The sequence below is a fragment of the Perna viridis genome, chromosome 8 (assembly GCF_037379345.1).
Source record: "Perna viridis isolate PV_CMFRI_1.1 ecotype Kerala chromosome 8, ASM3737934v1, whole genome shotgun sequence".
Classification (NCBI taxonomy): Eukaryota; Metazoa; Mollusca; class Bivalvia; order Mytilida; family Mytilidae; genus Perna; species Perna viridis.
In genome coordinates, this window is record NC_142452.1 from 45,072,679 (window position 1) to 45,096,257 (window position 23,579).

A 23,579-nucleotide genomic window follows, 5' to 3' on the forward strand; every position below is an offset into this window, starting at 1 on the left:
AGAATAGCACCTAGCAGTGAAACATTTCTGATGTCCACTGCAAAAGCTAACTTTAAATCTTTGTTTATTGATGCATGTTTGTTATGTACAACCTTCAACAAGCATCCAGAAAAAAACATTGCAGAACAGGTCTAATACACTGTACCTTGAACTAGTATTAAAATCAAGTGTCAAGGCATATATTCCATTATGTACATTTACACTGTATATATGAATTTTTAAAATGACTAATAAGTACATGAACTTTAGTTTTTCTCTAGGGTTTCAAATACATATATTTAATATGCATTATGGTGAAGGGAAAGGATTTGAAATCAAAATTAAGGTACTGAGCAGTGTTCTTGAATTTTTTCATGTTTTATGCATAGAACCTCCAAATGACCATGTCTACTTTACATATTAAAAATCACTTTCACAAGTGACAAAAAATCAGGTTTTCTGAAACAAAATTCAAACAACTTCCCTATCAAAATTTCAATTGGTATAATTACATGTACAATGTTAACGAGAATCTCAGAACATAGTAAGTGTGGACTAAATTCTAAGTTTTTATTGTATTTTCACTAAATCACAGTAAGCAATTTAATGTCTTCATTTTATTGCAAGGTGATTTTGAAAAAAAAAGGACAGCCAAACAGCTGATATACATGTATGAGGTAAAAGTGTCCATTAGGTTTTCAAATTAGTAAAACAATAGAGTACAGCATATACAGACCTGTTTATGCTACTTTAAGACAAACTGTTTTTAATTGTAGTTAACAGAAATTCATAAAATCTTTACTGTATTATGTTAACATGAGTTTAATGGAGAGATTCACCATTCATAGTTTACAGTCAAATTTTGTAGACGACTAATCAAGGGAACCAAGATTCTAGGAAAAAATCAAAAGAATGTAATCCAGGGACAAAGACTTGACATGGAAAACAGACGCACACATCAAAGAACATAAAATAACCAAAATAATAGATACAAAGTAACAAAAGTAACTGAGCAACACTGACCACTAAAAACTGTAGAAAAAATGGCAAAAATGTAATGGTAAACACCTTTGCACATGCCAATAGATAATTTCATTACTATGAAAAATATCTACCAGAAAATTGGATGGGGCATACCTCTGTTGAATCAAACAGAATTCAAAGTTTTTGATAAACTACAACTGCATGGAGTTCGATTTCCATGATAAATGTGAGTACATATATGACTTTATTACCTATCCTTTAAATATCTGAAGTACACTGTAGGCAACTGAATTCAGTATGACCAGATTCCTGGGTCAGGAAGGAATTAACATGATTAAGGTCAAGAAGAAATAAGACCAGCAAGCACTATATGACATAAAATCTTACTAAAGAAAAACAGAAAAATGTTTAAATGACCATACTCAAAGAAAACATATGGTTGTATTTTCCCACCACTGTCCCAGGTTTACGTGAGAGTTGAGAACTATCAAACATGTACAACTCTCCACATTCTTAAAGCACCTGTCCCAAGCAAGGAACCTGTCCAGTGGTTGTTGTTGTTTTTTTATGTTCATTGATATTTATTTTACATTTTTTCTATGAATGTAGATTGTCGTTTTTCATCTTTTATGAATAGTTTCACTTCATTTGTTTTGGGACCTTCTACAGCTTGCTTTAAGGTAAGGATTTTTACTCATCATTGAATACTGTGTGGTGACCTGTAGAAGTTAATCATTCACTACTTGGCTTTTGGTGGATGACTGTCTCATTGGCAATCATAACACATCTCCTATCTTTATATGAGTATGAAACTGATACTCAACGTTAACAAAGAGAAACATAGGTAAGTGATCACTTTAACATATATATTCAAAATGAAGCTTCATGACAGTCTAAAACTACTAAATATACATGGCTAAAATTTTCTCTGAACTCAAGTGTTCCTAAATGTATACGTAATTTGCAATCCCAAGTAAGAGTAAAATTTAAATCATACTTATAGCAACTGAAAATCTCTCAGCTGGTGTAGGTTTTGGTTCTGCATATGAGTCATGGCGACTGAAGTCCTCATCCTCAATTTCAAGGTCAATTCTTGGAGGTTGTGAAACTCCTGGCTGTCTTGGAGAGGTGAAGTCAAGGGTACTATCCCAATCTGAGTCACTATCATTCTGGTCAGTCATACTTTTTAGCTGAAATATATATATATATGAAATAATTACTTTGGAATGAATATTTGATAATTCATAAACAACTATATTTACACTACACTCAGTGACTTGTGTTTCTCTAACACTCAAGTTCTGTGTTAGTAGGTGAAACACGGTGTCTGTCGGATTTTTTCATGGTGAAATGTGAGTGTTACACCCACCCAGCTGGGACATCGTATATTCCAGTTGTTAATTGTGTACGGAGAACCACCGAACTGGGTGAATCAAAGTGCTGTCAGCACTGCAGGTTTTTGATTCTTGTGAAAATTGTAGCACAAAAAATAATTTTGAAGATTACATGATGTAAAATAAAATTCTGATGATACATTTGCATTTTTCATATTTAATATCAAGAACAGTTTTTTCCCTTATATGCATAAACAGGATGTCAATCCATACTTTTGGTCGAACTCCACACACAAATACAAATTTTGTTCCATTTTATCTTTTTCCCTAGATTTTTAAAGCTGTCCAAAAGTTAATTTGTATTAACATTAAAAAAAACAACAGTAACAGATTATTTATTATAAAATGTACTCAATTAAAACCAATTTTAGCTTAAGAAAAAAATTCTTGATGAACATAAGCTTTTCAAAAACTTTTACTAGGTTAAAATCACTGCTCTTCCTTTCGTGTTTATTAATGGTAAACTATTAATGAAAGTCTGGAAAATTTGACTGATAAGTGTGTCAAATGGAACATATTTAACACATTTTATGCTTCTTGACACATTACTGCAAGAACTAAATTTCCTAAACACAAATTTATTACTAAATATGATCTTTCAAGGTGAAAAAGGAGTCCCTCAAATCTTCAGTTGATATGAGGACTAGATCTCAATTCTATCTGAAGAAATAATAGAATATTATTGAGCTGAATAATGAATAATTGCAAGAAACATATTTACTGGTTATAAAGGAGGTATAGAATGATATAAAAGGAATTACATTATTTTATTTTTATTTTACATAATATTATAGGGACTATATTTTTGTGCAGTGTTCAGAAATAGTAGGGAAGTTCCTGTGACAGACCAGTGACATAAGGTATTTTGATAAATAAAAAACCTAAAAATCACCCAGCATGGTGAAGTTAATCTCATTGATCCTTGCCGACAATATGGATGTTAGTACCTGAGCTCCCAGGTCGCTAACCTCCAATATTCATGTGGGACCCCAGAAAATCACAACAAGGGAGACCGGAGGACAGTGAAAATTCTTAATCCAATCACCGAAATCAATATTTAGTCTAGTTGATTTTTCCAGCTTTAATCCAAGCCATCGGCACAATAAAACAGCGGTTGAGACGATTAGTAGGTGGTATTAAAGATTGACAAATGTAACATGAAAATCGTAAAAAAGACATTTATCATTGATACATACTTCATGACTGTCTAGCATTGAGTAATTATAATTAATTGCAGTCCATGAGATGACCAGACACGCATCAGAGACATGCGAGGTTCGTCAAGGGATTATTTTTCTACGGGAGTAAACATGAGTCGGCATTACTGACAATGTTCTCAGTCCTGATTAATGGCTTCTACATTACAATTCTCATGTATCTTGGGACCTGTAATTAGTTTCTTTTATTTCTAGGAAAGTCATTCAATTATTAAAACTATCAGAAACTAAAAGCATCACCAGACTGTTTTAACAAGTCCATCACTCGAATCAAATTCCAAAAATTGATACTTTCAAAGTGTTTTATTTGATAAACATGTACAAAATAAAAAAAATAAAAGGATGATGCCGAATTTTTAATGACATGACTATTTTTTAATTTTAGCTGGAGCGCTCCAAATTACCTGAGAAACAGAAATACAACCTTACAATGATTCCCCGTTATGCCTCATTGAATTTTATGACTATTGCAATATACAAACAGTTGCTGTTGGCTAGGTGGAATCTCAATAAAATTAATAAAAGAGTGAAGCTCGCTTTTTTATGTGGAGAAATTTGTCTAAAAATTCATCATACTGTCAGCTGAGAAACATTGAAATCTTAAGAAATAGATGCATTGTAAAATGACATAGACATAGACAAAACATCTAAAAGAAGTCTATGTTAAGGGGATAGACCTAGGGTAAGGGATACAACTCTTATAAATGATTGGAATGTTTGTATTCAGCATTATACATCAATATAATGTAAGCATCAAAGTAACTTGGACTGATTTCATTATGTTTCAAATGAAAGCTTGATAGGCTGTGGTGAAATTGAATATGATACAAACGTGTCACCGATTTAAAGTTAAAGATCTAGATAAACCCAGCAATCTATGCTGAACCTGGAACAGGTCTTCCCATAATTTTACAAACATATGGTCTCTCACTTATATATCCTGGTGTCATCGGTTCTTGATAGCATAACAATGTTGTTTACCTGTTTGTTGAACTACTTATTAAATAGTACCAATTTTTAAGTCATTATATGAACTTATCTTTGTTTGTATTTTCCCAGTAGATTGGCAAGATTGCATGTTTACACTGTGAGAAAAACACATTTTAGTGTGGTGACCTATTATTGACTTTATGGGTATTACGTCATCAGTTCTCGATAGGGATATGGCTTTCTGTATGGAGATGGAGGGCAGAAGAGACATAATAGGAAAGTGAAAACAAAAAAAATTAAATAATTCAATATATTTTCATTGATATTTCATATTTACAGGGTCCATATATTACTTCCAGTGAACGTTATACTTGATTAACTTTGTTATGGGTAAAAAATTTTAATCGTATCAATTATTTTTTTATTTGCTGTGATATGGTGTTCCAAGCATAGGAGCCAAGATATACATGTACAAGAATATTTATATAATTGGCCAAAAAGAAATAGACTTTCCATATTATCAGGGTTCTCCATGACCTCTTTTTGCATGGCGCTGCACCATGATTTCAAAACAAGTGCTATGTGTTCATTTGATGTGTACCATATATTCAAATTTGCATCACACATTACAAATCGGCAATGCATTTCCCAATTACGCGTTGTTATTAATCATCTATACCTGTCATAAATCAATATGATATAGCGTGTGTTTATTACAGTGAAATTTCTCCAAACCAGACCCTCAGAAAACCTGTCTTCCCTTCAAACCGGCTGTTTTCAAAAGTCCCAGCCGATATACCTTAAAACCTGTGTTTTGTCTTCACTAGACCGGCCAACCCCTAAAACCGTACATTGGCCGGTTTCCACAGTTTTAGTTATATATTTCAAATAAAAACAACCTTTCAATTCCGGCCGCCCAGTTATTATTCACCTATAATAAATGTGTCAACAAAACTGTAAATGATTACTTAATATTAAGTAATTAATAATTCGTTCACTGACCGGTTTGCATTTCCTCAGTGGACAGATGATAATTGAAGGGGACAGTAGTTTAAACAACAAATTTAATCTAGACATTACATTTTGTCACTGGTTGGCTGTTAACTGGTATGTACACACGTCAGGCAGCCAGGGTCATTTAATAGTACGATCTTTATGATCTTTTAACTGTCAATTAATGTGACCTGTAACCAAGCCAAAAGAAGATGGGGGGAAATTATTAGACTTTGTTGATAGGTAATTTACAAAAACAATACAAATAATTAATTACCATCAACAGCCCTTTGGTCTTTCATACACATTCTTTAAGAACTGTGAACATTATTTTGTCGGCAGTACCATTTGTAAAATCAAATCATTTACAAATGATGCAAGCTTTGAAATGTAATAAAAGGACAAAAGTTTTGAATTGGCATTAAACATGTCTCGACCAACAAACTGACAAGGTGTAGCCTACACAGTAGGTTTACAGAACACATTTATGGAAAGAAGCTCTCAGAATGCATTGCTATTTTCCACAAAACTGGCCACCCCTATAAACCGGCCATTTTTTCTTGTCCCAGTGGTGGCCTGTTTGAAGAAGTTTCACTGTATAATGATAATGCAATGTTTTGATTGGCAATTTTCAGGGTTCTAATGTGTCAGGGAGTGAAACAAGTGTGTAAACAAATCTCGGATTGGTAAAATTCAGCAAAATCAATAAGATTCAAATAAGCTGAATGATTTCTACTGTTTTTTAATGAATTAAATTTGAAAGCTTTTCATTTAAGAAAATATTCAAAGTATCAAGAGTTGAATTAAATTTGAGAAAGATTAGAGACGGGGGAAGAAAATCTTGAATTTATACAACAATGTATTAACGATTTTGGCATTAAAAATATCTGACACGGAAAAGCAATCCAATTTGCTATACTTTTTTGGAAGATTGATGGATTTACTTCCAAATTGCATGTAGCTCTAAAATATTGTTTAATGATAAAGATTCGGACGAAAACAACATTTGACCACGGTTAAATTATTAAAAAAAAAAACTTTTTTAATGGCACTAAAAAAACGACCACACCTACTAGTCATTTTAATTTCTTTACAGCTGTGGACCTATAGTGAAGCCTATACTGGGAAAGGAAAACTTCACCTTAGTGTAACTGAGTTAGACAGTAGAGATAGAAAGATTTACCATAATTGTTGATTATAAATTTCTATGTTGAAGCTTGTGCTATTAAATATTTCTCATTCAACCTTATCATACTTTCTTTGGCAATTTATTTTCTGTGTGAAAGGACACGTGCAAAATGAAAATTTGTTCAACCAGAGAGTGAGACATGTGTTCAATTTGATCTATGGAGATCTCTGTATTATTGCTATTCTACATGTATATCTCTTAAAACATTGATTACACCATGACGTTTTTAAAGTTTTCTGGTAAGAAATAAAAAGATATGACCAGTACTGTGCACCATACAATTTTTTTACCGACATACATTTTGTGGCCATGCCTTATCCTGACTGTGCATCACGGCTGAATATATGACCTACCACTTTCAATAAAAATTGTTTATATTACATTCAAAATGTGTGTTGGGAGAGGTGGGCGCTTAAACTATAAACTTTAAAGGGTTTAAGAGAAAGGTGAAATAAATGGGTACTAAAGTTTATTGGTATCATACATACATGTACATGTACCTTTATATGCAACATGGCGGAATCAAAGCGAGACAGAAGTGTGGAAGTGTTATTTCTTGGTAAATAGATGACACTTGCAATTTCACATTTTGTGTCATATTGCCTATATGCATCGCTATCAAAAACTCGTGACTATAGTCTATACTGATGAAAATTTAAAAAAAAACTTGGCAAAATGATAATTTGCATGAAGATTAATTTGTTGAAAAGGGAACCAGATGCTTTTGCTTCGATTTTTGTTCACACTAAAGGCCACTGCATTCCTTATATTAGCTAAGGTCTTGTATACTATAAGTCAAAGTATAACTATATGTCATTGTAGGAACGTTATAAACCCTTTCAGTGCCACAGCACGTTTTTCATTTTTTTCTCTTCAGTGCCACAGCTTGTTTTTTCACTTTCAAATGTCTGTTCAGTGACGTTGACAATGAACTAACGTCACAAAGCAATATCAGGGAAATGGCGTTTTCACCACAGGTGCTTGCTCCCTTTCACATATTTAGCCCAAATATACATGATATATTCTAGTTAGGCTAAATATTTGAGAGTGGGAGCAAATATCTGCGTTTTCACACAGAACGAGCAAGAGATATGGACGTGAACAGTCGAGTACTTGATCGTGAATGGAGGATGTTAAGGATCGTGAATAACAAATAATCGATGAATCACACGTAAGATCAGTCATGTTTTACTAATATTGTATTTTAATTTATGTTACTGAAAAAAAAAGAACGTCTCTAAAAATGATGTTATATACACATGTACACTATAATTCCAAGTAATAGCCAACGTCCAAAACCAAATAGTTTTCACATATTCACTTTAGGCATGGGACACCCCGGCATGTTCAAACTTCAAAACAATGTAAACAAATCATGTATTTTTTTAATGAAAACAAAACAAAGATTTGTTTACTTTGGTAATCAGCATGAATATATACATATTCACTCTGACTTGACCTTCTCGTTTCAGATTACAAGTTCCAAATGTCCATTTATCAAAATCATTTTTTCATTAATAAGACAAATGAGCACTTTTGTGATCGTGAAGAAGGAGCCAAAGTTCATAAATATGATCTTGAACAAATTTCAAAACATTTTGTCAGCACTAAAAGCATGTTTTACTTATCTACAACAACTGATTTCATTTTATAAATGAATATAAAAATGTCAGAATTTTTATGAACTACAACCAAATGTATATATATAAGCTAATTAAAAAAAACCTACATTCTGAATACAATTTTACCTGAGCATATACAAGGAAAATACCGAATGAAAGTAAAGAAAATCAAATGAAAATTGTGATTGAATATTGTCATGGAAACGTTCTTAGGCAATGACCTCAGCAAGCGGATACCAAGCGTAAATGACCGGTTGACTATGAGTGATTCTGAAGGGGACGATTTGTCCGACACAAACAGAAATGGAGGGGACAATTATTTGGAGACCAAGGTTGACAGCAGCGACGAATTAAGACAAAGTATAATATTCCCGTTGCGGAACCTCTACAACCATGGTTCCGAGTTCTCCCACCAGTATATGTGGGCTATGTTGGATATGAGAATTTCCCCGAAGAAACAGGACCAAAAAATAAATAAGTTCAATATGTTGCAGTCATATTATACTGCGCCCTGTGAAGCTCTTTTTGTTCTTATTTTTCTATTAATAATAATATCCATTGTAGAATTGCATGACTGTGTTTAAAGTAGTTTCTTACAGGATTTACACATTTGAAAATTTCACAATATTTGGTATAAGTAATTTATGCAAAAAAATCAACTATAGATTTCTTTTCTACTTAAAATTTATTCTAAGCAATTAATATATTAAAGTGTGTTGCATCTATTAGAACGTCGCATCTACATGTACTATCTACAGAAACTATTTCTAACTCAAAATAAAACCCAAATCTGCTACATATTTTGTTGAATATGGAAATTTATCATATTCATGCATTAAACATGTAAAAATCTGCTTTCATTTTACACTGATTCTCATAATTACGCTTCCCCTACACAAAATTCTTGATCCGCCCCTGTGATCGGTAAAAAAGTTAGTTTGAAAATAATTTTTGGTATTGAGAAAAATATTTTATGGGGCTTGCACCTATTGTTTATCAAGTTGACACACCTATCGATTCCAAAAATTCAAGCAATCATTATTCATTATAATTAAACTATATCAAATAATCCAGATACAGTGATAGTCTATTTCTTATTTGGCGCGATTTTCGTTCTACAAGGAAGAACTAACAATGACGTTACGCCACAATATATACTAAAACATCAAATAAAAAACAAGTGGCCCCGTGGCACTGAACATAGTATGAAAAAAGTGGCCCGTGGTACAGAGGTGGTTAAATATTCGTTAACCGAAATTGACATGAATGAGAAAGTAAACAATCTCAGCCGTCAATGGTCCTGGACTGCAGGCTGCAATGGTATGGAGAGCTCTATCATCCATGATGTTTTTTTACCAATCCAAACCTTTTATTTTGCGTGTGATGTTGATCGTTATGATACTAATGTACAAGATATTAAACTTTGTTTTGGCGTCATTGGATATCAAGGACTTCCTCTTCCGGTAACTACGTAATACACGCCTAAATTAATGATGTCAACCCGAGTTAAATTCGAAATAGCTTGTACAATGTCGAAATTACGAGGTGTTCTGTCGTAATTTCGACAAAGTATGTCGTAAAAGCAAAGGCAATAAACCCAACATTAATTCCATCCTTTAGAGAATGAGAAATCTGTTACATAACACGGTGACTGCAATGCATATAGAAATAGTAATCACTATTATGAATGGGAATTGATATAATTATACACGAATTTTAAATTTATCATTTTTTTAATGACTGAGGAAGGTTGTTTTCTCAAAATAAATACAATACCTGTAATAAATTATTCCAACAGATATATTTCTCGGCTATCGCACTTTGACTCTGTTACTTGACTAATGGAGACGTCGACATTGTTACAAAATTTATATATTATTGGCAATTTTTAATATAAGTACAACCATTTGACGTCGTCAAAGTGAACAGATTCCTCAGACACAGTTTATTGTCCCCCTCATGAGTTTTTTTTGCCAAATTTGAATTCTATGTTTGGGAGAACGGTTCATATATGCACACCCTTGAACTTTGGTGGAGAACTATAGCTAACTGGTATGTTGACTAACTAACCCTGCATTTTCTGTAAAATCTTTTCCTTAGAAAATTATTTATGACGCATTGAAGAGGGTTCCCCCATGAGTTTTTTTTTGCTAAATTTGAATTCCATTTCTAGAATCTATATTCGAATTGTTCTTGCAAAGTTAGATTTGAAATTGGGCATTTTAATATGTTATGCAGGGGTCCCTTATCAAGTAGTTATATAATATTTCGTAGCCTTATGCTTTTACGGACAATTAACGGCAGAGTTTTCAATATATTAGTTAACCATCAAAGGGATATGTTCAGGAAATGTCAAAATCAGCCCCAAAACTGAAGTGTTTCAAAAATTTGATAATTGCAAAATTTACTATTTGAATATATGCCTTCGTTAAAAATAAAGTTTCATTGCTGTTAATGACAGTGTTGCACTAAAATTGTAGATGAAAAGAAAGCAAAATCAGAAAATAAAGCCGAATTTTGTTAAAACAGCTTATTTAATGAGACATTTTTATTTAGAAAATATAGAGCGCATTTGTCGAACTCTTTGATATTAATGTAAAAGTAGCCTTTTATACTATCACAACTTCTGACAAAATATTTTGTTGTTCATAGCTTGCGCTCTATATTTTTGGATTAAAAAACTACCCCTAATCCTCTCATTTTTTGTGAAAATTCTTTGAAAAGTGTGTGGAAGTAGCATTTTGTACCCTCCTTGTGACATATATATTATGACACTAGAGCTTGTATTTTCTGTATTCAGATAATATTTTAGCTTGAAAAAAAAGGCAAATAGAAAATTTCAAATAGTAAGTTGAAACTATGGGGAAATAGTAGGTCTGAAACTAAAGTTAGTGAATTTACTCCTTTTTGGGATGTGTATATGGATTGTTCCCTCAAAATCAGGATCCCTAACACATTATTTTTTTTTCATTCTAGTTTCGAATTAACCATTTACAGAAATGATTTTTCGAGGAGTTTAACAGTGGTGGGTCATAATTTGTTTTTTGTTGTTGTTTTTCTTTGTGTGGGAGTATAATTCATTTATGTATAAATATAGATAGGAAATTGTTTATTTTTAACATTATTCTGTCTTTATGTGACTGAACTGAGTTGTATAATTAAAGTTGACAGAGTAATGAATGTCAGATCCAGACATTTACAAGTCTCGTTTTCAATAAAGCGATTTGAAATGCATTAGAACTACGTGCATAAACACAATAGTGTCAAAAATTTTATTACGAAATTATCCAATGATACATAAATAATAAATAAGTCCATTGTGGGTTTCTTTTGTTCCATGGTTTTTAGATATTTGAGTTTTCCCGCGTTTTCTTATTGTTCGCTATATTGATCGGACTTATTGTTCGCTAGTTAAGGTAGTTGGGATGATTTTCAGTCTGTAGATACCGAGGACAATAGATAACTTTAATTTGAGCTCCGTGAAGAAACTAATGTCCCGCTGCAGTATAAGTTCAATTTCTATAAAAAAAAAATCTTTATATACGAGGACGAGCATTGGTGTCTAAGATCTCACCGGTCGACCGTGTCTATACAAGCTTTATGTAATATTTATTGTGACATGCATAACGAAAATCTCACGTTACTTTCGACGTGAATCTTATCTACATTGTAAACATAAAACTTCCAAAACGTGGCCGGCTTGCGACAGTTACACAATATTTCACTTGAAAAGTATAAAAGACATGATACTCTAAGGGGAGGTAAGTTTAAAATAAAATTATATGCCATGCATCATACAAGTAGAGGGGGCAGTTATTCAGTGTTTTTAACTAAGAACACTGAACATCTGTTAATTGAATAAAGATTGTTGTTAAGACAAAATAAATATATGATTGCATAGATTGTTTTAAAAGAAGGAATCTGGTGTTAGATGTCGGTCTTGTAACAAACATTAAAGTTCAATTAATCCGTAAAAGGCCTCCTCTTAGATGTAACAATGTGTCAGTTTCAGTTGAAGCTCGAGATATGAATAAAAGGGGCGTTAACCGCGGGCCAAGCATTTCATCTTAAATGTCGTACTAAATCTTGGCTAGTGCAGCTGTTTTAAACTTTCAAGTTTCGTGTGGATCCAGGGGCGCTCATGATATATATTTTATATATGGTATTTTATGTGTATACATTACCGAACTAATAAACTCTAAGCAACGGTTACATGTAAAACAGGAAATCCGTATTCAAAATAGCAACCGTGACCGTAAAAATTCAAAACTTGTAATCGCGGAAACCATTTATGGTTGAAAGATATATCTAGATGTACGTGCATGCAGAAGCGTTAAACATTAGGTAGATCTTAATTTCAGACATTTAAAAGCCAATTGCTAATATTTTTGGGCAAATTAATTGGAACAAAATTTAGTTTTTATTTATCTTTATTCTATTATTTAAGGGTTCATTTACCATCTTTGCTCCTGCGGATGCAGCGTTTGATGCCCTGGGAACAGAACAAGAGCTACTGGCTGATACAAACGCCATGGCTAGCTTATTGCTTTACCATATTAGAGAAGGGGTAGTAAGGAGCATAGACGCTAAAAATGAGCTAGTGCTTAAGACTATGACTGGTCAGAAAATCAGCTTCAACATATACTCATAAAACCATGTAAGCATAGATAAGTTCTATATTTGTCAAACCGTAGGAATTGTTCACGTGATTTACTGTGATGTTACCATCCAATGGAAATATTGTTCAATTGGTTGCTGGAAACAAGAATTTGACCACTCTTTTATCATTGGTTTCAAAGAGAGAGAGAGAGAGAGAGAGAGAGAGACTAAAAATTAACGTGAACAGTAATATAACGCAACTCGTATAATAAATTACGTATTCAGTATATGAAGTGTTTAAATGCTATCCTTTATGTTGAGATGTGTTTTTAATAATCAACGAGTCAACAAAACCCACGACACACATATGTATTTTTAGAATGAAATTAGAAAAATTATGATTAACACTCACTTACTTGATACCCTCGCTCCTCATTTGACAACATGCACCTTTTGACCTCTCTTTATCATTGCCACAAATAAAAAAGTTATTTTTTTTTATATGTGAAACGGCCAATGTGATTCGGATCAAAATCTAAAATAGACGGTGCAAAATGGAAATATGTAATAAAGATTCAATGAAAATTTCATTAAATTCCATTTAGTGGTTTAGGATTAATTGATTGATTATTGGGGTTTAACGCCCAAGCAGGTACGAGAACACAATTAATTCCCCTTGGTTTTCGTTGTATAGTTCCAACTTTGGTAGTAGGTACCTTCCACATTTTTTCATATTTTTACTGGAAACTTATTTGCTGAAGTTTTGCCTCTAATTGGTAGAAAATAGGTTAAAATTACATGGGATTTTTTTTCATTAATCAATTCTGACTAAAAGTTGTGATTTGGTTCAGTGGAAGAAGGTTAAAATTTAGGACTTTTAACTCAGTTCATTTGTCATGTTTACCCCATCTCCGAATTATATGTATTAATTTCAGAAAATGATGGTAAAATTTTCTACAATTTATATATAAAATCCTGTTTGTACATATCTTTAGGCCAGAGAAGTTTTATTCAGTTTGCGCCGGTGGAATTTTTTTAATCTGCTCAAATGTGTATATTGAAATGCACTTGAAAATTAATTGCGGTCTCGTGCCAGCAGCAATATTTCAGCTATATTCAGGCGATGAACATGAAGGGATGATAAAATGAACATGAAATGATGATGATGAAAGGAAAAAGGGATGGGACACAAGGATAATAGGGACGACAAATTTTGATTGCCACAAGAAAAAGGTAGGGATGAGTAGAGTCGAGCAATTTAGCCTGGGCCGAGCGCAAAGGTTCCTACCACAGCAGGGTTCTTTAACGTGCGAGGAACGTGGCATCTTTCCCAACACGGTGCACCATTATGGTTTGCGGTCAGGTTTTCCGTATTGTAGCCTAACAACCCCAGCATGTAACACGCCAGGGGTTTTCCATTCCACCACCTGGGGCACACATCCCAGTTGCTCTGTGGGCAGAGCGCCTAGCCCCCGGCTAGGTTTCTCAGCACTATTTATTCGCCTTATTACGACAAGCTTAGCGCTGTTGTACGCTTATTCTTTTGACACCCGGACCTGCACGGGGTTAGTGGTTTAGAATGTGTCCACCTAGTATAACGAAGTACAGACGAAGGACCAGACACCCTAATCAACAGAAGTGAGGATGGGGTGTATAATAAGATATTTAACTTTCATCCTTTGTGAAGCTTATTAGTTTCACACCGCTAGACCCAATGGTTTAAACAATTCAATTTAAGAGAATTAAAAAAAAAGTCTCGCGTAAACATATTACTATTATTTCAGCATAATGGGAGAAATATGTATTGTACTTTAATTTCTCGCGAATTAATAACGAATAATTTTCTTAATTTCGGAGAGTTAAAAGTAAAAACTAACATGCCCACGAATGCTGCACCCTTTCTAGTATAAAAAAGGTTTCAATATTAATACCCCACATGAAACTTGAGAAGAATCTATCTTAAAACAATCATAAATTTTCTAAGAGCTAGTGATTCGGATAAATAATGAATTTAGTTTTTCCATGCAGGTCGTGGTATAACAGTAAATGAAAGAACTAGAGTAGTTCAAGCTGACATATCTGCCTCCAATGGAGTTGTTCACATGATCGATCACGTGCTAATTCCTTTACACTTATGCAGTAGTCTCGGACTTGAATACCATATCGTTGGAAAATGATTGCCACAGACACAGAAAAAAGTGTTCGATCAAGATCTAGGAGAGAAGATGACATTTTATTTATGCTTTTGTACAGTTTTACATAATGTTAATAAAAATAAAGTTTTATAAATATGTTTCACTTACTGAAGTATTACTGTTTATTATGATGGAGATAGACTTGACTGGAGTCTGTGATTGATGTAGCAAAGTAAGCAGGTCTCTGATAACAGCAGCATATGTTGCTTATACGTAGGAAAGTCTCTGACTACAGCAGCATATGTTACTCATACCTATAGACGTATCTGACTACAACAGCATGTTACTCATACCTAGTGAAGTCTCTGACTACAGCAGCATATGTTACTCATACGTAGGATTGAAGCAATATCAAATAACCGTATTTGACAAGGCTTTCTTAGATTGCATGCCAAAGGTTCAAAACGGAACAAATTACACAAAACATTTCCAAAACTGATTAACATTCTTTGACTTGTCGTTATCCTTGGATTATACATTACAATGCATTCCTTTGGTTACCTTTTGAATTCTGGTTCCCTTGATTCCGTTTTAAATTTAGAGATTAAAACTTTCACTGTGGAACAGAAAAAAATAACTGTAGTTTTTTTTACCTTAAGTTTCATAACAAAAACTTAGTTACCTGCCTTCTTTTTCATACAGAAGAAAAAAATTAACATGTATGTATTTATATATAGTATAACTTATAGAAACATATGTTTATTACCAATAAAAAAGTAAGGAAATTAATAAATAAATACAAGCAAGCTATATATTTTTGTTCAAAAATGGAAAACCTGTACGAACAATTCATGTTGCAAAATCCCATGTAGTAAACATGTGGAACTTTGTGACCGTACAATACCATAGAGATCTATGTTCTTTTACTCGTCATTGTCTGAAATACAGACAGTGAAGTTTGTTTTTAGTCCCTTATTATTTAATTGTTTTATGGAAGCATGAGGTAAAGTTCCTTGGTTTACAAATTTATCTTACTCAGGTTAATGTTACAAAACCAGACAGAAGTATTTGTATTTTTCCCTTTTTGAAACCTCCTAATGGTTAGTTTCAAACCCCAAACCCCATACTAGACTGACTTTTCATTCAGTTTTACTGTGCAGTACAATATCACAAAAATAAATTCAGTTTTAGTGTGCAGTATAATATCACAGAAATCCATATTGTGAAGTACAATTTCACAGAGATCCATTCAATTCTAATGTGCAGTACCATTGCACAGAAATCCATTCAGTTTTACTGTGTAGTACAATATCACAGAAATCTATCATGTTTTCTGTGCAGTACAATTTCACAGAAATTCAATCAGTTTTACTGTGAATTACAATTTCACAGAGATCCATTCTGTTTTACTGTGAATTACAATTTCACAGAGATCCATTCTACTTACTGCAGAAACAAAATATCCAAGGACAACAATGAAACCAGTATCATACAACATCATACGACAGCAAATTTGTTGCTGTCATTTTCAAAAATTGCTTTTTGGGGACAGCTTGATATACCCACAGAGGTTAAAACCTGACCATGTACGAATGGGGCAAATATGGACACAACATTTAATCCGAAACCAGATTAGGACATGTTTAATGAATGAAAATAATAAACTGTCATATTCAAATCAACATTTAGCAGATTATGACAGTTATTTGTTTTTTTTTCTTTGAAAAGTAGGGGCGTACGCCCTTTACGTCCTCACCTTGACTCGACCCTGGTTATTAAATAACATTCGTATGCTTTTGCGCCATATTTGGTAAATCAGCAGTCACATCAGCACAAAGAAAAAATTGAAAACAAGTTAATCTATAAATATGGTCCATCAAAATTGTCCTTTATGTAGAGCTACGATTACCACTGATGCATAAAATAATTGGTCAGGGATGTGTTGAACACAGGGGAAAGCTATTTTTTTTAAAAAGTTCCCTACATCCATCACCGTCGAATTTCTGTATTCAAGACCTAAAATCATTAGATTTAGCTATGCAATCAACGGGTTTTTGAAGAAAAAAAATACATATCGTGTATGAGTTTGAACTTGACAGTAAACTACATTTAGTCCTACTCATCTGTAGTAATTGCAACTAACGATGGAAAACATAAGGCTGCCCAAAGAAAATGACGTATCAATCGATATGCACGGGGCGCCGAATGGTACTCTCGTGGTTTTTTTTATTAAAAATCCAATTTTTGTAAAAGTAAATTTTGTTCAACAAAAATGAATTCAGAGTAACAAAATATATATTTTCAATTTTGTGAGACAAAAGTCGATTTTGTGTGACAAAATTCAATTTTGTCACAAAAGACAATATTGTATACAAATTAATTTACAAAATCATTCGGATCTGTGCAAATGAAAATGAATTCTCTCATCACGATTTTGTAAGAATGTTTCTCATTAGATATAGTAACCCCGGGTCTCGCAGACGCAGGTTTGAACTTTGAACCGATTACTTCGAGCAACGCAGGTCAGTTAAGTGAAATTAAAAATAAATCTGTTTAAGTTGTATTCCACAGCAAAACTGTTTAAAATGACCAAAATTGTTATCATACGTTATTTATGAGATTTGTTTGATAAAACTACGCGATTTTTTTACTTTCGATTTATTGGGATTTTCAGTGGTGAGCCACTTGATCATTTCTTGCAATCTTTCAACTAAACTATAAAGTGCTTTTGCCCGGCCTTTTAATCGCAACTTAATTTGTTAAAATTTGACAAGATAATTTGTATTAATGTATTTGTCCCAAATTTTGCAGGAAAAAGAAATGAATCGTCAGATTAGCCAAGAAAATCATGTTATAAATATGTTGTGCGGTGAAATTTGTTAACCTGTCAAAGTCGGAGAAAGATTATATTTTGTTCTACTGCCCCTCACGATTGTTTTTGCCAGATACAGATAGATTCATAATTGCATTTCGATTCTATTGATGTATGACACAAGAAATTCGGTTGAGGGAACAGGTCGGGCGAGATGAAAAACGACACAGTACGTATCTAACTTTCGTTTCCATTTTTTTACAAACGCTCAGATACTTTATCTTTGGATTCAATATGATATGTAAGTCTCGTCATGTGACCCCGTGATTTCACGAGATTGGGTCCTAGTCTACCATTTGAAAGAATGGAAACTTGTCATTTAGAGAGCTTTGAGTTCAGTGTTGAGGACAAAACATCTTATGTAAATAACACCGATAAAAAATAACAATTATCTATTTCTACACGATAAAGGTATTAAGAAAAAATATAAAATAAAAGAATTTGCATTGCTATACAGCGTTTCGAGTACCCGGAAGTAAACAATAAAATGCAGATCGGTCCTCGGTTTTCAATACATTCTACGTCGTAAATTCCGGTAAAGAAAATGAAACTAGAACGAGACTTACATACCCTATATTAAGTGACACAGTGGGTTACACGATTATGTTGTCCGATATTTCTTCCTTTATTATAACCGTGCACATTCGTATCTTATCCACTGTATTGCAGTGAAAACGTTTAGTTCGTAATACACATGTACATGATGCTGCACATTTTGAATTCATTTGCATATCCAAAGGATTCTGTAAACTAATTTGCATACAAAATTGACTTTTGTGACACAGAATTGACTTTTGAGACACAGAATTAAATTTCGACTCACAAACTTGAATTTTATGACAAAGATTAAATTTTGTGACGCAGAATTGACTTTTGTCTAACAAAATGTTATAACAAATTGATTTTGATTACAAAAAGATCAAGTCCCATTCGGCGCCCCGTAATATGTCGTACGTTATATGGTCGTTACTATAATCTTACCGACCATTATAAAGTGCACATCATACGGTAAAACGTACATCATATGGCCGGGGAGCTGCATTATTGTCGATAGATTATTACCGGATTATACGCACTTGCATCATGACGGGTCCCACTGGTTGAGCAGGACATGCTACCCTTTTGAAACACCCGGTTGTTTATGGAAGTTCTTATTGCTATTTTTTATGTGACGTCTTCTTTCCCTTGATGTGTTTCTTTTGAAACCGCTATAACCTTGGTTCCCTTGATTTCTCTTTCGATTTATTACATTGTGTATGAAGATTGTCTTTGTTTCATCTATTCACGTTCATAGTGTCATAGTGTTTCCATTCTCTTTCGTCTACCGCAGACATTTTACGATATATTCGGTTAGAAAAGCAGTGGACGCTTACCCTACCGGTTCACCTGGTCCATGCTCCCAGATTTAAGTGGGTCTGAGTTGTTCATTTAGTTTTGATTCTTTGTACATGTTTTTATTTATTATTAAATGCTCTTTGCTGTGTGTTTCTATATCCCTGCCTGTTTTTTTATCACTGGATTATATTCTTTTGATTTTTACCCTACCGGTGCACCTAATCCATGGTGTCTTAGTTGTTCATTTAATATTTTTTTATATTTGGTTATTTCATGTTTATTTTGTGTGGTCGACATTCCTGGATTTACTTTTTCGAATCCTGTCTCCCTCATTTTTGTACCTTCATTATTATTATTACCTTTAACTTTCGTTAAAGTGTCGAATACCGATAATTATGTTTGTCTTTATGTAGAAGTAATTTTTGCCTGTATTTTTCAGGAAACACCCAAAATTATCACAGAAAACTGTGAAGTAACATTTTACAATATTTTCATCGCAGAAAAAAACAAATGTAAGGGTAATGTCGACGATATAGCATGCATATGTACTCGGTGCGATATGAGGAAAATTCTCGACAAAGCCTCGCAATTACCCTTCCCTAATGGCCCATAACTTCTTTCACTTTTTTCTTGATATCTTACAAATTCATTTGATAATATTGTGATACAAAATAATACCAAGTTTTTTATATATCAAAACAAACGATAAAGAGGTTAATTATCTATCTTCGAATATAGGTGATGATAAGCAAGGTCAGATCTTCTGATTCTTCGTTTATCACCATAGACAAAGTTCACATACATACAATGTAATAATAAAATTATTTTTATTTTCAGTTTTATGAACATCAACTTGACAAGTTGTTTTTTTTTGCGTAATTTCTTCAACCTAATGTGACCTTGGAATTAAGAGGGCACCTTGATTCTTTCTTTATCGTAAAATCAAGTACGATTCGGAGAGTTGTTATTTCTGGGCGAATCGAGACGGCAGGGTCAACTTCAAACCCCTATATAATGGGTAGTGTTGGCCGTTTCGGGCGTCTGGTACCATCTACTCTCTTTGAATCATTATTTTAGCTACCTAAGAGCTGATCGAGGTACCAGTCCATATTGTTACGGCGTGAGCTTTCCTCAACAAAAGCAATCTCATGGAAAATAATTTAAACAAACATACAGCCAACTATCCCCGTCACAATAATATTATAAAAAGTTACAAACTTTATTTCAATTCTCGTTTATACAATCGATAGAGATGTACCGGCAGAAATAATTTCACCGGATTTGAATTAATTGCCCAGGTTAGAATTAAGGCGGTTCATTTTTCTGTTTTTGTCCGAATATAAAGAAGAAAATACCTTATCGGATAAAGTATACTAGAAATATAGTTCATGGTAAGATTTGCTAATTGTCAGTATAATATTAACACACAATAGTGATTATTAGTGGAATGCGTCCATAAAATGTTTTAACTTTGTCATTGTATGCGTGAAAGTCTTGTTTAAAGACCTGAAAACTACTTACTGCGTGTGTTTACATTTGGTTTTACCATCAACTTATTCAGTTTGAAAACTTTTTATTCGGAACTACTTTTGTTTTTTTTTCTCACCCTAAGCCCGTTGTAATAAATGTACGTGACTATTTAACCAACGGTCGGTGATTTAATTTCTACGAGAGTTTCCCGCTATTTTACCCATTCCGAGTTCTCTACAGTTTTCATAGAAACAGGTTCTCCTCCAATTCTCTCGGGAATTACAATATTTCTCCACTCGAGAAACGAGCTTCAGTGAGAGTGAATAAATTCTTTAATCTCCCGAGACTGAAGAAGAATCTATATTTATCTATCCACGAACATAAAAGTTGCATTGAACATCGATACTTTAACATATAATATTGTATTATTGCGTAAGAGTTTCCATATTAGCTCAGTTATTGTTCCGAGGCTAGATATATTGGAATGGGGCGTAGCCGAAGTCCAATATTGCTAGCCGAGGATCAATAACTCAGCCTGAAACCTTGTTAGTTGAAACCTGTATTGATTAACTAGTCCAGTACTCCATATTTGCCTTAGCCAATATATATATTTTAACCAAGCCAATTTGACGTATTGGACAGCTAAATCCCGTATTGGCAAATTTTTATATTTTGTATAACAGTTTTAAAAGAATGTAATCCAGGGACAAAGACCAGACATGGAAACAAGACTGATTACACTGGTAAAAGCAGCAGGACTCGCTAATGCTATCCTCGGGATTAAGGGGTTTTTCTTCGAGTCTCGAATATAATTGAATTCAATAGTGTATTGACAAATACAAGGAATAGTCAAGGAACCAATGTTACAGCGGTAATTGAAAGAATGTAATCCAGGGACAAAGATCAGACATGGAAAACAAACAAACACAACACAGAACATAAAGTAACTAAAATCATACATACAAAGTAACAAAAAATGAGGAACTCGGACTCCACTAAAACTAGGTGCATGGACCAGGTGCATCGGTAGGGTAAGCGTCCTCTGCTTTTCTAGAAACCCCCACCGAGTTGCCCATAAAAGTCAACTGCGGGGAAAGACAAACGAGGAAAGAAAAACTATGATCCGTTGAATAAATCAGTTTTCTTGGCGCAGATGGATGCACCATAACGATCCACGAGTTCATGATGACGACCATAAAATTGATACAGTGATGACTTCAATCTTGTAGCAACATAACCCTGTTCCAGAAGCCTTTTTATTAAAGTTCTAGGGCGATACAAAAAGTGCGTAATTTCGGCAAGCTCTGGCATAACCTATCTATTGTGATATGTACACTCCATACGCAGGTTCTGAAGGGATGTTGCCGCAGATGAAAGAAAAGTTGACGATTCTGAATGAAAAGTCATCACGTTTGTTGTAAAATTTGGTCAGTAGTTTTCCTTTATCATCGATTTCTGACCGTATAAATAACCATAGACCATTATTGGAGCTTACAACATTTTTTTACGATTTTCCTTATCTATATTATGGGGAAATAAGGTTTTTAGTATTGAACTACATTTCTTCGCGTCCAGGTCAATGTACACATTGCCCGGTGGCATTATTAAACTGTTCAGGTCAAATTAATTTTATTTAAAGTGCATACCTAGCGTGCGTCGTTTCATTGATAAAGTTTTACTAATCTCAATGTCATTCTCCAACTGTTATTATAGGTAGATGGAGTTTCCTTTTATGGTCATTTGCATATTTCATTCAAATTTTTCCATTAACGCGGATGTTTCTATTCTTAATTTGCATATTGCTGCCTTCATTATCAATGGTTTTATCCAATCAACAGTGGCCAAACACAACGCAAAATCGTAACAATAAATATAATCAGGGTGAAATAATGTGAACTTCTAATTCGTACAGCATCGGAAATGAAGATATTCTAAGCATTTAAAGCTTTTCAATATATTTTAGAATAATAATTTTTAATATTTTACTTCAGTTTTTAAACCTGTGTGTCAAAGGTCTGGAACACACAGAATTTAAGTTATGCCAGTCTCGCGTAAAAACAGTCGTAAGAACATGTTTTTTTACCCATGTCTACAGAACGCCATATCTAAGATAACATTGATGTATTAACAAAATCTATTTTGTAACGTGTAACATATGGAAGAAGTGATGTTCTAGTCATCTCAGTAAATAATTATTCACAATTTTAATTTGTTTGAAATTAGAGATTTATACCTTAAAGTAGATTAAAACGGGTAATATTTGCCTATAGATTTGCTTCTTCCAAAATATAATTAAGATGTTAATTGATAAACAAACATTAAAACTCAATTGGACCAGGCAGCTATAAAGTGTAAATTTTTGTTGCATAGCCAAATAATGTCCAAAATTGGGTTCAGCCCTTGAAGGTGAAACAGATAAGAAAGTTTATCTTATTCATTCCAACGTGAAATATTAACACTTCGCCTTATCGCCTTATATAACTAATGGATTTGTGTAAACGATATACTTGGCTTTACTAACACTTTAAACATGTACAGATATTTAAAACATGCTTACACCACGTTGACCATTTAAAATATTTAACAGAACCATACCTTAAGAAAACAATCTAAGACTAACGGGAACACTTATAAATGCATTCCATAAAGGAAAAAAAGTTTTATGTGATGAATATTCAATAGTACATGTACTTTAAATAAAGAAAAACAAAATGTTGATTGAAACTTTAAATGTGAAATCTTTGATGAGTGCATATCGTTCTCTTTGATATGCAATCTACATTGTTTTTGTCTCAAAAGTGCAACAATTGAGTGACAAACTAAAACTGGTTGTATGGCGTTTATTAACTTTATGCATATA

General features: G+C 33.3%; 1 protein-coding gene across 2 annotated transcripts in view; it reads right to left on the minus strand.

The window, feature by feature from the left end:
• LOC148610684 (uncharacterized) overlaps nucleotides 1–9,806 on the minus strand; it is a 34,628-nt gene extending 24,822 nt beyond the window's left edge. The window contains exons 1-2 of one of the 2 annotated variants that reach the window (XM_088595953.1): nucleotides 9,675–9,806; nucleotides 1,961–2,153 (exon numbers count right to left, since the gene is read on the minus strand). In XM_088595953.1, coding sequence (XP_088452079.1) covers nucleotides 1,961–2,144 — 184 coding nt within the window. In that variant the 5' untranslated portion in view covers nucleotides 2,145–2,153; nucleotides 9,675–9,806. Of the gene's footprint in view, nucleotides 1–1,960; nucleotides 2,154–9,560; nucleotides 9,580–9,674 lie in introns of those variants that run through there. The other variant, XM_088595952.1, reaches the window with a different exon arrangement.
• Nucleotides 9,807–23,579: the final 13,773 nt, after the last annotated feature.